This window comes from Periplaneta americana, chromosome 7, assembly GCF_040183065.1.
Source record: "Periplaneta americana isolate PAMFEO1 chromosome 7, P.americana_PAMFEO1_priV1, whole genome shotgun sequence".
NCBI lineage: Eukaryota > Metazoa > Arthropoda > Insecta > Blattodea > Blattidae > Periplaneta > Periplaneta americana.
Window position 1 is genome coordinate 60,527,222 of NC_091123.1, and position 16,676 is coordinate 60,543,897.

Below are 16,676 nucleotides of genomic sequence, written 5' to 3' on the forward strand. Positions count from 1 at the left end.
ACCGGTATGACAAATACATTCTGAAGAAAGAAAACAACTTGCAATTGGTCACCTTGAACTGGCATGATTTACAAGCAATGTAATAAATAATATCTCCTTGATAATGTTTGAAATGATAGATCATACCTCCTACATTTATCGGACAATAATTCTAATTAATTTTATGTAAATAGTACTATACTGTTATTAGCAGAGTTGGAAAATTAAGAAGTAGTTCATAGGCTAGTACAGGAGAAACTATTACATTATCTATACTAATAATAAATCTGTAGCCAAAATTTTTCTGGTAATTTTCGATTTTCCAAAAATAATTGGTCCTAACATATATAATTAACCACCCTGAAACCGAAAATCGCTTTTTTGAAATTTTTGTTTGTATGTCTGTCTGTATGTTTGTTACCTTTTCACGCGATAATGGCTGAACGGATTTCGATGAAAATTGGAATATAAATTAAGTTCGTTGTAACTTAGATTTTAGGCTATATGGCATTCAAAATACATTATTTAAAAGGGGGGTTATAAGGGGGCCTGAATTAAATAAATCGAAATATCTCGCTTATTATTGATTTTTGTGAAAAATGTTACATAACAAAAGTTTCTTTAAAAATAATTTGCGATAAGTTTTATTCCTTGAAAAATTTTGATAGGACTGATATTTAATGAGATAAATGGGTTTTAAAATTGAAACAACTGCCATCTAAGGCCGTGTAATGAATTAAAAAACAAATTACTTCGTCTATAAGGGGCCTTGGACAGAAACAATCGAAAGCTATGGAAGATAGCCTACAGAGAATGTTTCTGTGTTTGTATGAAGTACGGTAATATTGGAAGCTAAATTAACCAATTTGTATAATTAATTATTATTTCACCATTGGAAAGTGTAGTTTCTCTAGATGGACATAATGCTATAATGTTATTACAGTAACCTCTGTTATAATATAATATAATATAATATAATTTAAGTTATTTGAAGGGTTCAGAACCATAGTGGGCCAAGCGCCATTTACTGAATACGTAGAAAACAAGAGTTAAAATTAAGTTATTACCATAATTCAATGGAAACATATAACAAGTAAAATAAAGTATACACATTAAATGTAAATGATGTCAATGTTCATTGAACTATGGATGCATGTAATAAAAATTAAGAAACATGTTAAAGGAATTGTCATTGCACCAAATGAGTGCTCTCTGGACCAAAATGATTCCATTTTAATTATTTAAATATAATTTAAATTAAGTAACATATTAAACGATTTATCCTTCTATCAAACACGAATATTCCCTGGATCAAATTTCCTATTTTAATTATGTAATTACTTTATATTTATTTCTAACGGGTATGGCTAGTATTTACTTTATATTTGATATGGGAATGACAGATTTGAACTGAAATGCATCAAATCTGCCATATTCAGACAAGATTGATGAGAAATATAAAATAATATACCCGGTATATAAAAAAATTATTTTATGTTATTTAAAGAACATTCCAAGATACTTTTTAGCTATACTTATATTGAAGCATAAACTCACTATGCTATTTTCATGATGCATGTATCCCACTTAGCTGTATCTCACACACCACTAATAACGCTGGTACACACACACACAAATGCATATGACAAAAAACATTACATAATAGAGTATGTCTCTTGTAATTTTTATATTTTATTTCTTGTAAAATTAAAAAAAGACAACTTTAACACTGCATACAAGCCACAACTCTAGTTTTGAATTCTGTTCATATACTGCTAACGAAATATTCTAGGACCTATGTTGTTAGATGAAAATCTAGCTTAAAACTGACCTTATACCAAGTCTCACTCTGTGTTCATAGAAATGCGACAGGTCTAAACAAAGTCTACACCTTTTCCAGTGGTATTTCAGAAAATATCAATTTAATTTCAGAAATTTTCAATTATATTTCAGATTAGTCAATTTAATTTCAGATATTATGAATAGTATTTCAAATTTGTCAATTCAATTTCAGATATAGCATCAATTGTATTTCAGATTAGTCAACTGTATTTCAGATATTATCAAATGTACTTCAGATGGTAACAAATGTATTTCAGATCTGTCAATTGTATTTCAGATGGTATCAAATGTATTTCGGATGGTATCAAATATATTTCAGATTTTGTGTCTTCAATTTTTTTGTTTTATTTTTCTTCTTATAAGTTTATTAGGTTTCATATAAGGATTTTTAAAAATGTACTGTACTGTACTGTAAAGTACTGTACTTCTTAATGCAGTAATAAATTCCAAAGTTATTTATCGAATATTACATCCATAAGAACAATATAATTTACAGATGTATTACTGTACAGTACAGTACTGCACATAGTCAATTTAATTTCAGAAAATAAGCAATGCATTTAAGATTACATACAGGTAGTCACTTTTATTTCACAAAATAACAAATGTAGGCCTACTTGAGATTTTAACATATATTTAAAAAAATGAAAAATGGGTTTAAAAATCCTCAATTTTATTGCATTTTAGCGTCCGACAGGCATATTCTCCATAGCTATAAAGCTGCAGCTTGATGAATTGTACTGTGATGTACTGCACGAGCACAATCACCACCAACTTCTGAAATACAAATGATAGTTTCTGAAATACAATTGACAAATCTGAAATACAATTGAAGACTTAAATAAAAAGGCTCTAAGTGCCATAATAAGGAATTTTGAAATTGTGTGCAAAATGGGATCTATATGCCAAGCCCTATAATGTATAAAAGGCTCGAACTGCCACGAATGAAAATGTAGTACCAAATTCAATCGACAGATAACATGCGGTTTAACTGCCACTGCTGTTAACATATGAAAGGCTCTATGTCCAGCGTGCTTCCTTCTCATAGTTAGATTAAATGTAAGAGTTTGATTGGAAAGAAACGACGAATTAAAGGAGAAGGTACTGCGGCTGCAATGAAAAAAAAGCTGAAAAATGGAGGAAATGAATACATAAGTTCAAATAATAAACATGTTCCTGCAAAACCTCGTCCAGCAAAGGAGGCTAGTCTCATTACTGATCGCTAACCTACACCATACCTGGACAGACTGTTTATTCTTGTTCTTTTTGCATGAAAGCAACAATAAGGTCTAACTAAATTATGTTGGTTGTGACAACAGAAAAACTGGTAGACCTAGTGAGGTATAGTGCACGGGGTTCTCCATCTTGCTTTCAGAGTCGGTGTGCATGCAAGTGTAAATGCAAGAACCTCAGCTATGAACACAAGGTTTGAAGATTTTTATGACCTGGAAGATATTGAAAAGCAAAGGAGTTACGTGATGGGGCTGATGCAAGTATCACATGTTAAAAGAAGACGTCATGGTATCTATGATGACTCTTCACAAAGCAGGAGACAAGCAACTATTCATTACTCTGTTCCAGATGGGCAAGGTGACTTGGTGCAAGTTTGCAGAGGAACATTTTCTGAAATATTTTCGTTAACTTAGAAGAAAATCCAGGTATTAACCGAAAAGAAGAACTTGACTGAAATGATACAGTACCTGAAAAAAATGATGACCACAAACAGTTTTCCAGAAGCATTACAGAATAAACTTTTATTTTATGAACAAAAAACCATTTTTGTTTCATTCGTTTGTCCTCTTCACTATCTTTTTGCTCATTCTGAACTATGGAACTTAGAGCCTTTCATTAAATTTCCACTTTCAGTACGTTTTTCATACTATTGCAATATTACGTTTGTAAGTTCCTTTGGACACTACCTCCATACTATGCTTATCTTTCAATTAAAACACATTAATATTGAAATTATGACCAATAATTACCTAGTATACTTAAAACTCATTTTCCTGAAATTCATGATTATGGCACTTAGAGCCTTTTTTATTTCAAGTCTTCAATTGATGTTTTCTGAAATACAATTGATGTTTTCTGAAATACAATTGATACTATCTGAAATTGAATTGACCAATCTGAAATACAATTGATAATTTCTGAAATGAAATTGATATTTTCTGAAATACAACTGGAAAAGGTGTAGATAATCTCAAACCAGAAGCTAATAACAGGTTGTAATATTTTTTAATGCCACCAGGACAGGTTGTTATATACTGTAAATGAAAATGCAGAAAGATTCTTACTATCGTATCCTGTATCCTTGCCAATGGCATCAATTAGATGTTGAACCTTTTCCACTAGCTTCTTAATCTTCTCATTCTCTGTGATGCTTCTTCTGGTAATTGATTTGTTGCATAGAGGACAATAAGCTCTCCTGTTCTTGTTGATAACTGTCATTATGCATTCCCGGCAGAAAGTATGCATACATCTTGTACAAACAGGATTTTGCAGAACTTCCAAACTGTAAACATAACAGTACCAGATGTGTAACAAACCACTCCAATTAGGGTGATCAACTGCGAAGTTGAAAAAAAGAGGGACAGGACAGTTAAAAATGAGGGACACTTATTTTTCCGTTCTTGTTACATCTTTTAACACACATTTATTTTAATTTTAACTACTACATATCTCGAATTATTGTTTACAAAAGAGTTTTCTTAATAAATTTGTACTTTTTCAAAGTGATGTTCGCTGATTCAGACAATACAGAGTTAGAAACTGACGCTTTCTAACATACTCAGACTTAAAAATTATTTAAATTGAATTATGCTTTTTTTTAACTTAGTTATTTAACGACGCTGTATCAACTACGAGGTTATTTAGCGTCGATGAAATTGGTGATAGCGATATATTTGGCGAGATGAGGCCGTGGATTCGCCATAGATTACCTGACATTTGCCTTATGGTTGGGAAAACCTCGGAAAAACCCAACCAGGTAATCAGCCCAAGCGGGAATCGAACCCATGCCTGAGCACAACTCCGGATCGGCAGGCAAGCGCCTTAACCAACCGAGCTATGCCAGTGGCCTTTGAACTATGCTGTCAATTTTGATTAGACCTAGTGTTTTTCAGGTTCAGAGTATGAAACTGAAAAATAAAAATCTGTAAATACGTGAAAGCAAGAATGATTCTAACAACTATAACTGAGACTCTGTGGATATTAGGGATGAACTCACAAGCGAGATTCTTTGCCGAGTTTGTTATTAGAGGCAAACTCGACAAAGAATGTCTATTGCGAGTTCTATCCCTATATCCGCAATGCCTCATATGCTAGTGGGCAGCCTTTGCATTCCAATAAATTGAAATACAGCTCTCACAAAAATAAGAAAATAATGCTACACAGAGAAAAATCAGGACTGATGTTGTCCCTCAAAATGAAGGATGATTGGTCATCCTAACTCCGATTCTGATCATTAACTTCATTGCAAAACTGAACTATTAAGAAAAGTTACATACAATAAGTGAAAACAATATTAAGTTATATAAAACAGTAGGTAGTAGGTACATATAAACATTTTCGATTTCATGTAATTATTTATGTTGCTTTTTTAAATAGTTTTAATATTAATAAGCAGTTACATCTTTCTTGCATAAACATGCTGTTTGTGTTCGATAACAGTAAAACTGACCTACAGGAATTACGATTAACAGTAGCCTGCTACTCAATTTGATTGAAATATTTCAAAGGAACAAATTTCATACATGAACATGTTGGCCCACCATAACTTATCACCTTTTCTCAAAACTGTTAGACTGATTTTGCTTTTAAGAACTTTTACTATCATTATTTATAGTTTTTTATTCCCTATTTTAGTGATTTAAATGTTTGTTTGATACTAGTTTAGGGTCTTAATCCTAAATATGAAAGAGAAAAAAAAGCAACAGTAGATTATTGAGAAAAACTATATCACTTCAAATGAAGTATGAAAAATGTATTGAATTTGGATTTACCTTGGTCTTCAGTTGAAAAAGAGATGAGATGGTATCCTGCTCGATGAGTAATTATAAAGAGCTAAAAGCACTTAACTAATCAATGAGTGAGAACAGAAGGAACAGTTTTATAACTAAACGAACAAAAATTGAAAGCAGATATACCAAAATCAAACATAATAAAAACATATTAGCCTGACGGAAGTAGAGAGAAAAATAGACATATCGGTAGGAGAATTAATGGATTCCAAGAAGTTTCTGCATAAAATCCTGACAGATTTCACATTTATACTCCTTTGCTGTAATTTATAATTTTATTAAATGTAATCTCACAGAAATAAAATAAAGAATTATTTTTTTCCGTGTAAAAAAAATGAAATAACTTAAATTAATCAATGATCGTAAAAAGCAATGCCGTAACTAAGAATCGAACTCGCAACCTTTCATTTACAAGCACTGCGCGTTAACCAATACGCTACCACAAGTCACTGTATTAAATCCTAACATATATAACCTAGTTATCTCAATTACTAAGAACGGTAAAATAGCCCTTCCATTTGTTCTTTAATTTACATTGTTATATGGTAAGGTTATTATTGTGACATATTTTTCCTTTTCTGTATCCACTTATTCCTCTGCACTTCTCTGTTTAACAATTTCATGGGCTGTTGCTCAAAATTCCTCGTGGGAGAACTTCTTACGAAGTGAGTATCGCTTTAGGTTTCTCAATGTAGGCCTCATCTAGTTAATGTCGTAATTTATTTTTGTGACGAATGTACCGTAATGTTGTGCATAAGAATCCTGCTTCCTAAAGCTGAATATAGCATTATCTAATTGTTCACAGTTGTCAGACGAAACGAGAGGTAACGTGAGCATCTTACATCTTGTCATGTTTGGTTAGTTATTCATCTTGTGTATCTTCTACCGATTATAAACTATGTATAGTGATGGGGCTTTGGATGGAAGAGCGTTTTTGCCTCTACGACCGTACAAAAGATTGATGTTGTAGTATAACTGACAAAAAACATCATGAATCTGTAGTAGGCCTAATTTATTTACACAGCCTATTTTTCAGGTTAAAATAACACTACATCATACAGCTTCCAGAACCACAATTCCTTTTCAATGAATTGGACTGTTTACATACCATATAGCGCATTGTAGGCTTTTTTGGAACAATTGTACTCCATCCGATAGATTATCAAGTACTTCTGCAACATCTTCCATAGTTCACTTTGGTATCTTCGCAAATATACTGTCAAATTCTCACCATAACAACTCAAACAACTCACTTCATTGGTAATTTGGCGCCTTTTGCCTTGCGCGCACTGTATGTAAACCAACTCGTTGATGTAAACAAACAAAAGACATTCCCATTCCGCCAGCTGTGCTAGCCGCCATATTGTTACAGTCAAAGAGAGTACGAGAGACGAGATATAATTTCTCTTTGGCACGTATCGATACATTCAATCGAAATATATCTGTTCTCTCGTTTTGAAAACTATACACATCTCTCCACAGTATATTGTGATCTTTCGGTATAGTTCGTAATCGGCCTAAAATTTAGGAAAATAATAATTAGTCAGTGGAACTCGTAATTATCTACAAACAGAAAGTTGAACATTAATTTAACCAACACATTACTAGATATTATATTCAACAACTACAATATGAACTAAGTGATGAAGAAAATATAGTACACAGTATTCTGTAAATAATATAACCGGGAAGTCATCATATTATAAAAGAAAATTCCTAGACCTATACCCTATAACACAGAACTTGTTCAAATTGTCCTGAGTTTTATTTGGTTTGAACTAACGAGATGGAAGCAAGTTATATTGGTGTTCGATTTAGTCAACCTGTATTCTCTGTTATTCCAGCATAAATCAGCATGCAGTGAGTATCAAATAATGATATACATAAATAACTTTACTGAAGGTTCATATGTTCGCGCCACTAAACGAATTTTTCACGATTTTATCATTGTTATGACACATTTAACTTCTTATCGCATTATATATATGGAATGTTCACTACATTAACGCATTTGCACAAACCGCAATTCAGGAGCAAAGTGTAAAATTAATGAGCAGTGGTCCGAATGAATCGAACATTTGTCCTCTTGCTGGCAGGCTTTCCGCATCATCCACTATAGGTGACTCCCAACTGGACGTAGCATTACAGTGTCACTGTACGTAGCAGGTACGGCAACAAAATAGATTAGATGTATAGTATTATGTGAGCAGTTAGGTTTGGTTAGATTAGCCTAAGTGTGTAGTATTATGTGATAGGTTAGATTAGGTGTGTAGTATTGTGTCAGAGGTTTTCGCCACAATTGGTGACACTGAAAACCCATGATTCCCTTCTTTGCATTACGTCATATTAAGGAAATACGGCGGTCTTCATTTACGCACGACGAATTTCATATATAAGTAACGTATGTAACTGGAGCGGGTTGGGTAGGCATACAGCTCTCCTATACTCGGTTTTTTTTTTTTTTTATAAAGATTGGGACATGACAGGAGCGTTGCGATCGGAAAAACAACTGAATGTCATATAGCGTGGTAGGCCTGTTGCTATGGTAACAACGGTTGAGTTGCCAAACTTACCGTTCTCACATGGCAAGTGCTTAATACTTTAATAGCTCTCTTGGCGACATTTATTGTGCACACGATGTTAGCATTGGTACGTTTCGTCTTTGATTCTCTGTCGATTTTTGTATTGTTTTCTTACCTTCGCATCAATAGTCAATGAATGTTTTAACGTCAGCCATCTTAACGTCAATTGATACCTTCCATCAGCTGGCAGCGTGGTAGTCCATATTGGCAACATAGCACTGTAGTTCCAAGTTCAGTCGCTTAACTGTCACGTCCCATCTTAAAAAAAAAAACAAGTATAGTGATCACATCACATTTTCACTACTACTCTATAGTGTCATTTTCAAAGTTGCTGTATTTTGTCACCGGCGTGGCTGTCGGCTAAGTCGCTTGCCTGCCGGTTTGAAGTTGCGCTCGGGCTGATTACCTGGTTGGGTTTTTTCTGAGGTTTTCCCCAACCGTAAGGTGAATGCCAGGTAATCTATGGCGAATCCTAGGCCTCATCTCGCCAAATACCATCTCGCTATCACCAATCCCATCGACGCTAAATAACCTAGTAGTTGATACAACGTCGTTAAATAACTAGAAAAAGATTATTTTAGAAATGTTTTCTAGTGGCGCGTACATAAAAACCTTCATCATAAGTTAACTTTAATATTAGTAGCCTACTATTTAATATTACTGTGGTTTTATGTTTTGTGCCTTTGTTGTGTAGATAACGTTAGAACACACTATAAAGACATGTCTTTATACTGTGGTTAGAATTTTAGGCCTGGCGGCGCAAGGGTACCATTATTCGAGGCCGGGCATCACCAGAGCACTTTCTGATTTTCATATTATCGTCAAATTTTGCATTTATAAAAAATAATATCTTATTCATATTTAAACAATATCATAAAGAGGTCTACTCCGCAGATGGAACAACGTCTTTATCTAGAGTCGAACCCAGACGGGACCGCTTTACCAACGTAAAGTATGTATACCTACGCCAAGAATGAGGTAATGCTACTGCGTGTAACAGAGCCGCCAAGCAGAGCCGCTTTACCAACGTAAAGCATGTATACGCCCAAAATGAGATAAAGTTACCGTGCCTAATACCCGCTTAAGGCGCATGCCTGCCACTCAGGGGTTGCGCTCGGGACTGGGTTCCATTCCCGCTTGGGCTGATTCCCCTGTTGGATTTTTTCCGAGTTTTTCCCCCAACCGTAAGGTAATCTATGGCGAATCCTCGGTCTCATCTCGCTGTCACCAATCCCATTGGCGCTAAATAACCTAGTAGTTGATATAGCTTCGCTAAATTACTTACTTATGGGATTTAGGCAACCCGAAGGTTCAATGCCACCCTCACATAAGCCCGCCTTCGGTCCCTATCCTGACCAAGCTCATACTATCATATTCCACCTCCCACAAATCCATTTTAATATTATCCTCCCATCTACGTCTCTGCCTCCCCAAAGATCTTTTTCCCTCCAGCCTCCCAACCAACACTGTATGCATTTCTGGATTCGCCCATATGTCCCATATGTGCTACATGCCCTGCCCATCTCAAACATCTGGATTTAATGTTCCTAATTATGTCAGGTGAAGAATACAATGCATGCGGTTCTGCATTGTGTAACTTTCTCCATTCTCCTGTAACTTCATCCCTCTTAGCCCCAAATATTTTCCTAAGCACCTTATTCTCAAACACCCTTAACCTCTGTTCCTCTCTCAAAGTGAGAGTCCAAGTTTCACAACCGTACAGAACAACCGGTAATATAACTGTTTTATAAATTCTAACTTTCAGATTTTTTGACAGCTAACTAGATGACAAAAGCTTCTCAACTGAGTAATAACAGGCATTTCCCATATTTATTCTGTGTTTAATTTCTTCCCGAGTGTCTTTATATTTGAGTAGTTTAATATCAAAGACGGACATCTGTCGTCTCCATAGTTTTGATCTAGAGGCACTTTTTTGTTTCACAGTGTTCTTTGTAGTATTTTAAAACAATTTATTTTTATAAATGTAGTGTTAGAGTTTGTATATAGTTTCACCATAACTGAAAAAAGCATGAAAAAATGTATAAGAATCCACATTATCTAAATTTCATCTGAAGGTCAGATGTCCGCCTTTGATATTAAGCTCCTCATTTGTTATTGTTGCTACAAGATATTCGAATTTTTCCACATCTTCAAAGGATAAATTTCCAATTTTTATATTTCCATTTTGTACAATGTTCTGATCACGAGATGTTATCATATACTTTGTCTTTTCGGGATTTACTCCAAACCCATATCTTTAGGTTACTTCAAGTAAAATTCCCGTGTTTTCCCTAATCGTTTATGGATTTTCTCCTAACATATTCACGTCATCCGCATAGACAAGCAGCTGATGTAATCCGTTCAATTCCAACCTCTCTCTGTTATCCTGGACTTTCATAATGGCATATTCTAGAGCGAAGTTAAAAAGTAAAGGTGATGGTGCATCTCCTTGCTTTAGCCTGGAGTGAATTGGAAAAGCAACCGACAAAAAATGGCCTTTACGGACTCTGCTGTATGTTTCACCGAGACTCATTTTAATTAATCGAACTAGCTTCTTGGGAATACCACATTCAATAAGAATAAAAATGTCTCTCTTAACCGTGTTATATGCCTTTTTGAAATCTATAAATAATTGATGTACTGTACCCTTATACTCCCATTTTTTTTCCAATATCTGTCGAATACAAAAAATCTGATCAGAAGTCGATCTATTACGCCTAAAATCACACTGATGATCCCCAATAAAATCATCTACATATGGAGTTAATCTTCTCAAAATCATATTGGACAAAATTTTGTACGACATCAACAAAAGTGATATTCCTCGAAAGTTACTACTGTTAGTTTTTTCCTCCTCCTCCTTAAAAATAGGTACAATTATGGACTCTTTCCATTTTTCTGGTACAATTTCCTTTTCCCAAATAGCAAGTACAGTACAAGCTTATAAATTTTGCTAGCCAATACGCTTCCACCCTCCTGTATTAATTTTGCTGAAATTTGATCGATACCTGGAGAATTGTACTTTTTCAGCGTTTCTATCGCAATTTCGATTTCAGAAAGTGTGGGTTCGGGTATAAATGGCTCAGCAGTTTGTATTTGAACGAAATAAAAGAAATAACTCATATAGGTTTTTAGGCTTTTACGGTAACTGAGATCAGAATTAGGTTTTTGGGTATTTCACCGTGTCCTGAAACTTGACATTGAAATGTCATTGTTGAGCGGCGAGTTCTCGGCTTTCTTTAAAGCCGATTGTCAAAAAGCCTGCTTTGCGTTTCTAGATCGTCCCGTTTTTCACTAATGCGTCTCGTTGTCCCGAGAAAAGTTTTCGGGACAGCTTTCCGTTGCGTATTTTGGAGTTATAAACTGAGAAAAAACGCAAAAGTTACAATGTCTATTGTATATTATAAATTACAAACATCGCACATCATCATTGCAGGTGACTGTAGATGAACTATTATGAAACAAACAATATTATTTCTCAAGGCGAGTGATGGCAACACCAAACGTTTAGATGAAGTCTGGGTGGATCTTTTTAAAAGTACTGAAGGAGAACTCTCAAGTTTGAAGAGGGTAGTGGAGTTTTATATGTGTATCCTTGGAACAAATGCATGTGTCGAAAGATTTTTTTCTCGCATGAACACTCTATGGACTGATGAGAAAAATAAATTGTGATGTAAAAACAGTAAAATCAATGCCTATTGTAAAATAATTCTTCAGTGAGGGCTGTGTTGTTTTTCATGACACGATTCTTCAGAATAAACAACTGTTAAGTGGAATTCATTCTTTAGAGAAATATTGCCAAGGCGGATTGATTTAGGCTATAAGAATATTGTCATGTAACGTAGTGTATTTTGTAGCTATTTCCGTAATAACAATCTTAGTAAAAACAATTTGAAGGCAACTTACATCAAAAAGCTCAAACTTAATGCAAATATACTCCATAACAATTTTGTTTACTAACCCTTAGTTAGTTAATAAAGTGTTTGTGTAGTAAACTGATGGGTGTGCATATTAAACTTACTCAGTGATGACTGATAAGTGTCCCGTATTTTTTCCTAATATGTCTGGGAACCCTAGAATATGATCTTTCTTCAGATAGAGTATTACTTTTGTAGAACATGATTCTTATTTTTAATATAACAATTATCCTTCATTATGTTAATTATTCCTTTGGTCCAAATTGTCTTATTTAGGCTAACTCTGAATTGTAATTGCTTAACTTTTAGAATTACATGTAACTAAAGACAACTACATTTTGCTGTTATCATTATTATTTCATTGTTTTATGTATTGCTGTTATTTATTTGTTACGTATTTTTATATTGGTTGAGTGGAAGAGAAGGTCTTAGGGCCTTAAGTGTGGCAGTAAAAATAAATCGAATAAATGAATAAATCATTTAAATTATAAGTAAAGCCATCGTAGTATGTCTCTATCATTATAATGCATTGTTAAGAGTCTGTGAGGTACAGTTTTAAATCATGAAATAGAATGTCAACTGCAGCACAAATATAAGATGCAAGTGTTCCCTGATAGTAAACACCTGTGACATGCGCCAAATATGACGTACGCCAATATAGTCTATGAACAATTAACCTTGTCTTCGAACGCCCTGGGTCAAAATACGGTCCCTAGTAATAATTGTTCTTATATTACAACATATGAGAAAGCAAAATAAACATCTCGTTACAGAAAAACCTGGATACTCGTATTCATACAAAGAGAAAATTTGCTTAAAACTTTCAGGTTTTATAATAGCGCGACACAGCAATGTTAGCTTTTAACACCCTATTTATGGATGCTGCATGTTATTCTACAAGTCCATTCTTTACCAAGTTCCTTTTATCATCAGCCAGAAATGTCTGAGTCTCCGCCAACAATTATTCTGGCAGAAAGATACGTCGGAGTTCTATCTAGTACCGTATTGTGAAAATCAGATTTCTCTGATATTCGTTTCCGCTATATTTCGAAATGTAATTCCTCCTCGAGCTGTCCCTGCGGTCCAAACTTTAAATAACTATCATTTCGGTCTCTCCTGTGTGGTTCGTGTTCACGTCTCTGGGAGAGTCAAGCAGATAACGATGAAATAATATGTAAATTTCCAGTAGCTATTACGACTAAAATAACGACACGTAGAGCCCGATCGCAAACTCGTGGCACCAACATGCTCGAACTTCTTTCTGAGGCTTCGGAGTGGGGGATTCTGTGTGTGCTGGCGACTGCTTACTCACAGAGCGTACTGCTCAAACATCCCCCCAGCAAGACTCTTGGGCGAGTCCATATAAGTGGATGCCAATTCGTCTTTCGCGCAGATGCCACGAGATTGCGATCGGGCTCTAGCATGGCGGAATTACTATAATGTTCAATGCATTTTCTCCTTGTTTTCTGCACAGTAATAGGGATGAAGCTGTGTATAGCCCATACCTTACCTGTATCCATTGTGAACCTCGAAATCTCAAATATATTTTGTGTTTCACGTTCCGACAAATGGAATTCAAGAATCTGAAGCTAGAGCCTAAACCTAAGTTCGTAAATTTGGTCAGTTTCAATGTTTTCATTTGTTAAAGAAAGAGACATTAATTGTAACAATCAAATAATACCTCTATCTTCCCCTAGATTTCAAGAGCATTTTGACTGAAGAAATTACAGAAAAATGATAGCCATCGTTTAAACTTAAACAACTGCAATTTGAAGGTGTGTTACTCGGAATTATTGTAAATAACGGTACATTTCTGGAAAATTATGTAGTCCTGAAAAGGGCTGTTTCTGGATGTCCAATATGTCCAACATACACACAAATGACCTTTATTGTCACAGACTTGTCAAATGGGAAGGGATATACTAATTGTTATTGTTTGTATACATCTGAAGTCTCATTAGTGTAATATGTAACTAGTCGGCTATGTATGCAATGGAGGGGAAAGGAACTGGCCACCCTACCCCATTATCTCCTGGCCTTGTTGCCTCATGATGTCGCTTGTGAGGTTGAGATCTGTCTTCGGACGTTGATTAAATAACACTAATAAATACTCGCGGAAGCATATTATAAAATTGAAACAGATAGTCTCAAAGCAATAAATTTATAATTGTCATCTATACTAATAATAAATCTGTAGCCGCAATTTTTCTGGTAATTTTCGATTTTCCAAAAATAATTGGTCCTAACATATGTAATCAACCACCCTGAAACCGAAAATCGCATTTTTGAAATTTTTGTTTGTATGTCTGTCTGTATGTTTGTTACCTTTTCACGCGATAATGGCTGAACCGATTTATATGAAAATTGGAATATAAATTAAGTTCGTTGTAACTTAGATTTTAGGCTATATGGCATTCAAAATACTTTATTTAAAAGGAGAGTTATAAGGGGGCCTGAATTAAATAAATCGAAATATCTCGCTTATTATTGATTTTTGTGAAAATTGTTACATAACAAAAGTTTCTTTAAAAATGATTTCCGATAAGTTTTACTCTTTACAAAATTTTGATAGGACTGATATTTAATGAGATAAATGAGTTTTAATATTAAAATAACGCCATCTAAGATGGTGCAATGAATTAAGAACAAATGACTTCGTCTATAAGGGGCCTTGAACAACAACAATCGAAACAGGTGCCTTGGACATCAAAAATCGAAAGCTATTAAACATAGCCTACAGAGAATGTTTCTGCATTTGTATGAAGTAATATCAGAAGCTAAATTAACTGATTTGTATAATTAATTATTATTATTTCACCATTGGAAAGTGTAGTTTCTCTAGATGGACATAATACTATAATGTTATTACAGTAACGTCTGAGTAAATCGAGGACAGGTAAGATTAAAATAGCTTCTTATGCACAGAAAATTTGATAGGCTATTTTGTACATTCGTTTTCTGCATTTCTTAAAATAATATTTATGTACACTCATTTTAATCTCAGAGAATTAACGAACAACGAGAGTGTATTGATTTAGTATGCAGTAATAGTACGTTAGCTTAGCAATCCATTATTTTATAATTCAAATTTTAACTATGCTCAATTGAATCGTGTTAAAATACATAAAAAATATATGCAATAAATGCAATGCAAAAAAAATTGGGTAATGAGCGAAGCAGATTATCTTGCGCTGTTGTAAAAGTTGTTCCCTGGATCAAACGTCCTATTTTAATTATGTAATTACTTTATAGTTATTTCTAACAGGTGCAGCGGAGCGAACGGGTACGGCTAGTCTATAATAAATGGCTAACATTATCATATCACTATGTATAATAGGGTTAGGTTAACTTTAAAAGCATGAAAACATAGTACATGATGCAAAATTTCTGTACATCTGTACTGCATGTCCGCCGTGAAGACTTTTCTCAGCCGGCCAGTTTTTCTTCTTATGACTGTACACAGGCTTATACCCCATTGAATGAATGGATAGGGAAATTGGAGAAAAAACATTTAGAAGGTGCACGAAAACACTTCCTTGCTAGGAAAATTTGGGTGGGAAGAAGTGTATGTGACTCCAAGCCTGTTGACCACTTATCTCACTTCAATTTTCTCCAGTCCATAGTTTATATTATGATAGAGCGAGACTGACCGTATGGAAAACCTCGAAGCACTGTAAATAGAGAATGGAACGAGATGGGCTGCGTGGAAAATCATTTACACTTCAGTTTCCATGGTACTACAAGTGACGTCAGGATAAAGTTATGTCAAAACGCTACAATTTTTTTCTTTTTGTTTCTCGAACATAATGTTTCACGTCAAATAATGCGATTACTATTAATTAAAAAAAATTTACCTATGGCTTACTGTAACCTACTGGAGATTGTGTCCTTCGGATAGGATTTTTTAAATTATAAAAATATAGTACTTTTCTTCTAGAATATGTGCCTTTTTGTCTATCATTTACTTCAGACTAAATGTTTTTAGATTTTAAACTACCAAAACTATGCTCCTTTAAAATATCCATACTCTTGTTAGATTGCCCTGTGCACCTACATTGTAAGTTAAGTGATATTTATGACTTTCAAATAGTTCAGCGTTGTGTAAAACATTTTTCTTTTAGTGTGTCGGAGATGTAGAAACATTCGTTTCGAATTTACGTGTTTGATAGGAAAAGGAACCTATTTGGAGATTATCTCTTGACAACTGGACCAAGAGTGAAGTTTTCCTTTCCTGATGTCCCCTAATAATGGAGTCGATACGTTGAATGTTTGTACTTTGGTGACACGGCAGAAAAAAAATCTGACATATTGTTAATTATTCGAATATACCAGCC

General features: G+C 34.3%; 1 protein-coding gene across 1 annotated transcript in view; it reads right to left on the reverse strand.

Annotated features, from left to right (window-relative positions):
- LOC138703154 (breast cancer type 1 susceptibility protein homolog) overlaps positions 1 to 7,197 on the reverse strand; it is a 37,725-nt gene extending 30,528 nt beyond the window's left edge. Inside the window, exons 1-2 of the mRNA XM_069830808.1 lie at positions 6,952 to 7,197; positions 4,119 to 4,336 (exon numbers count right to left, since the gene is read on the reverse strand). Coding sequence (XP_069686909.1) covers positions 4,119 to 4,336; positions 6,952 to 7,031 — 298 coding nt within the window. The 5' untranslated portion in view covers positions 7,032 to 7,197. The remainder of the gene's footprint in view (positions 1 to 4,118; positions 4,337 to 6,951) is intronic.
- Positions 7,198 to 16,676: the final 9,479 nt, after the last annotated feature.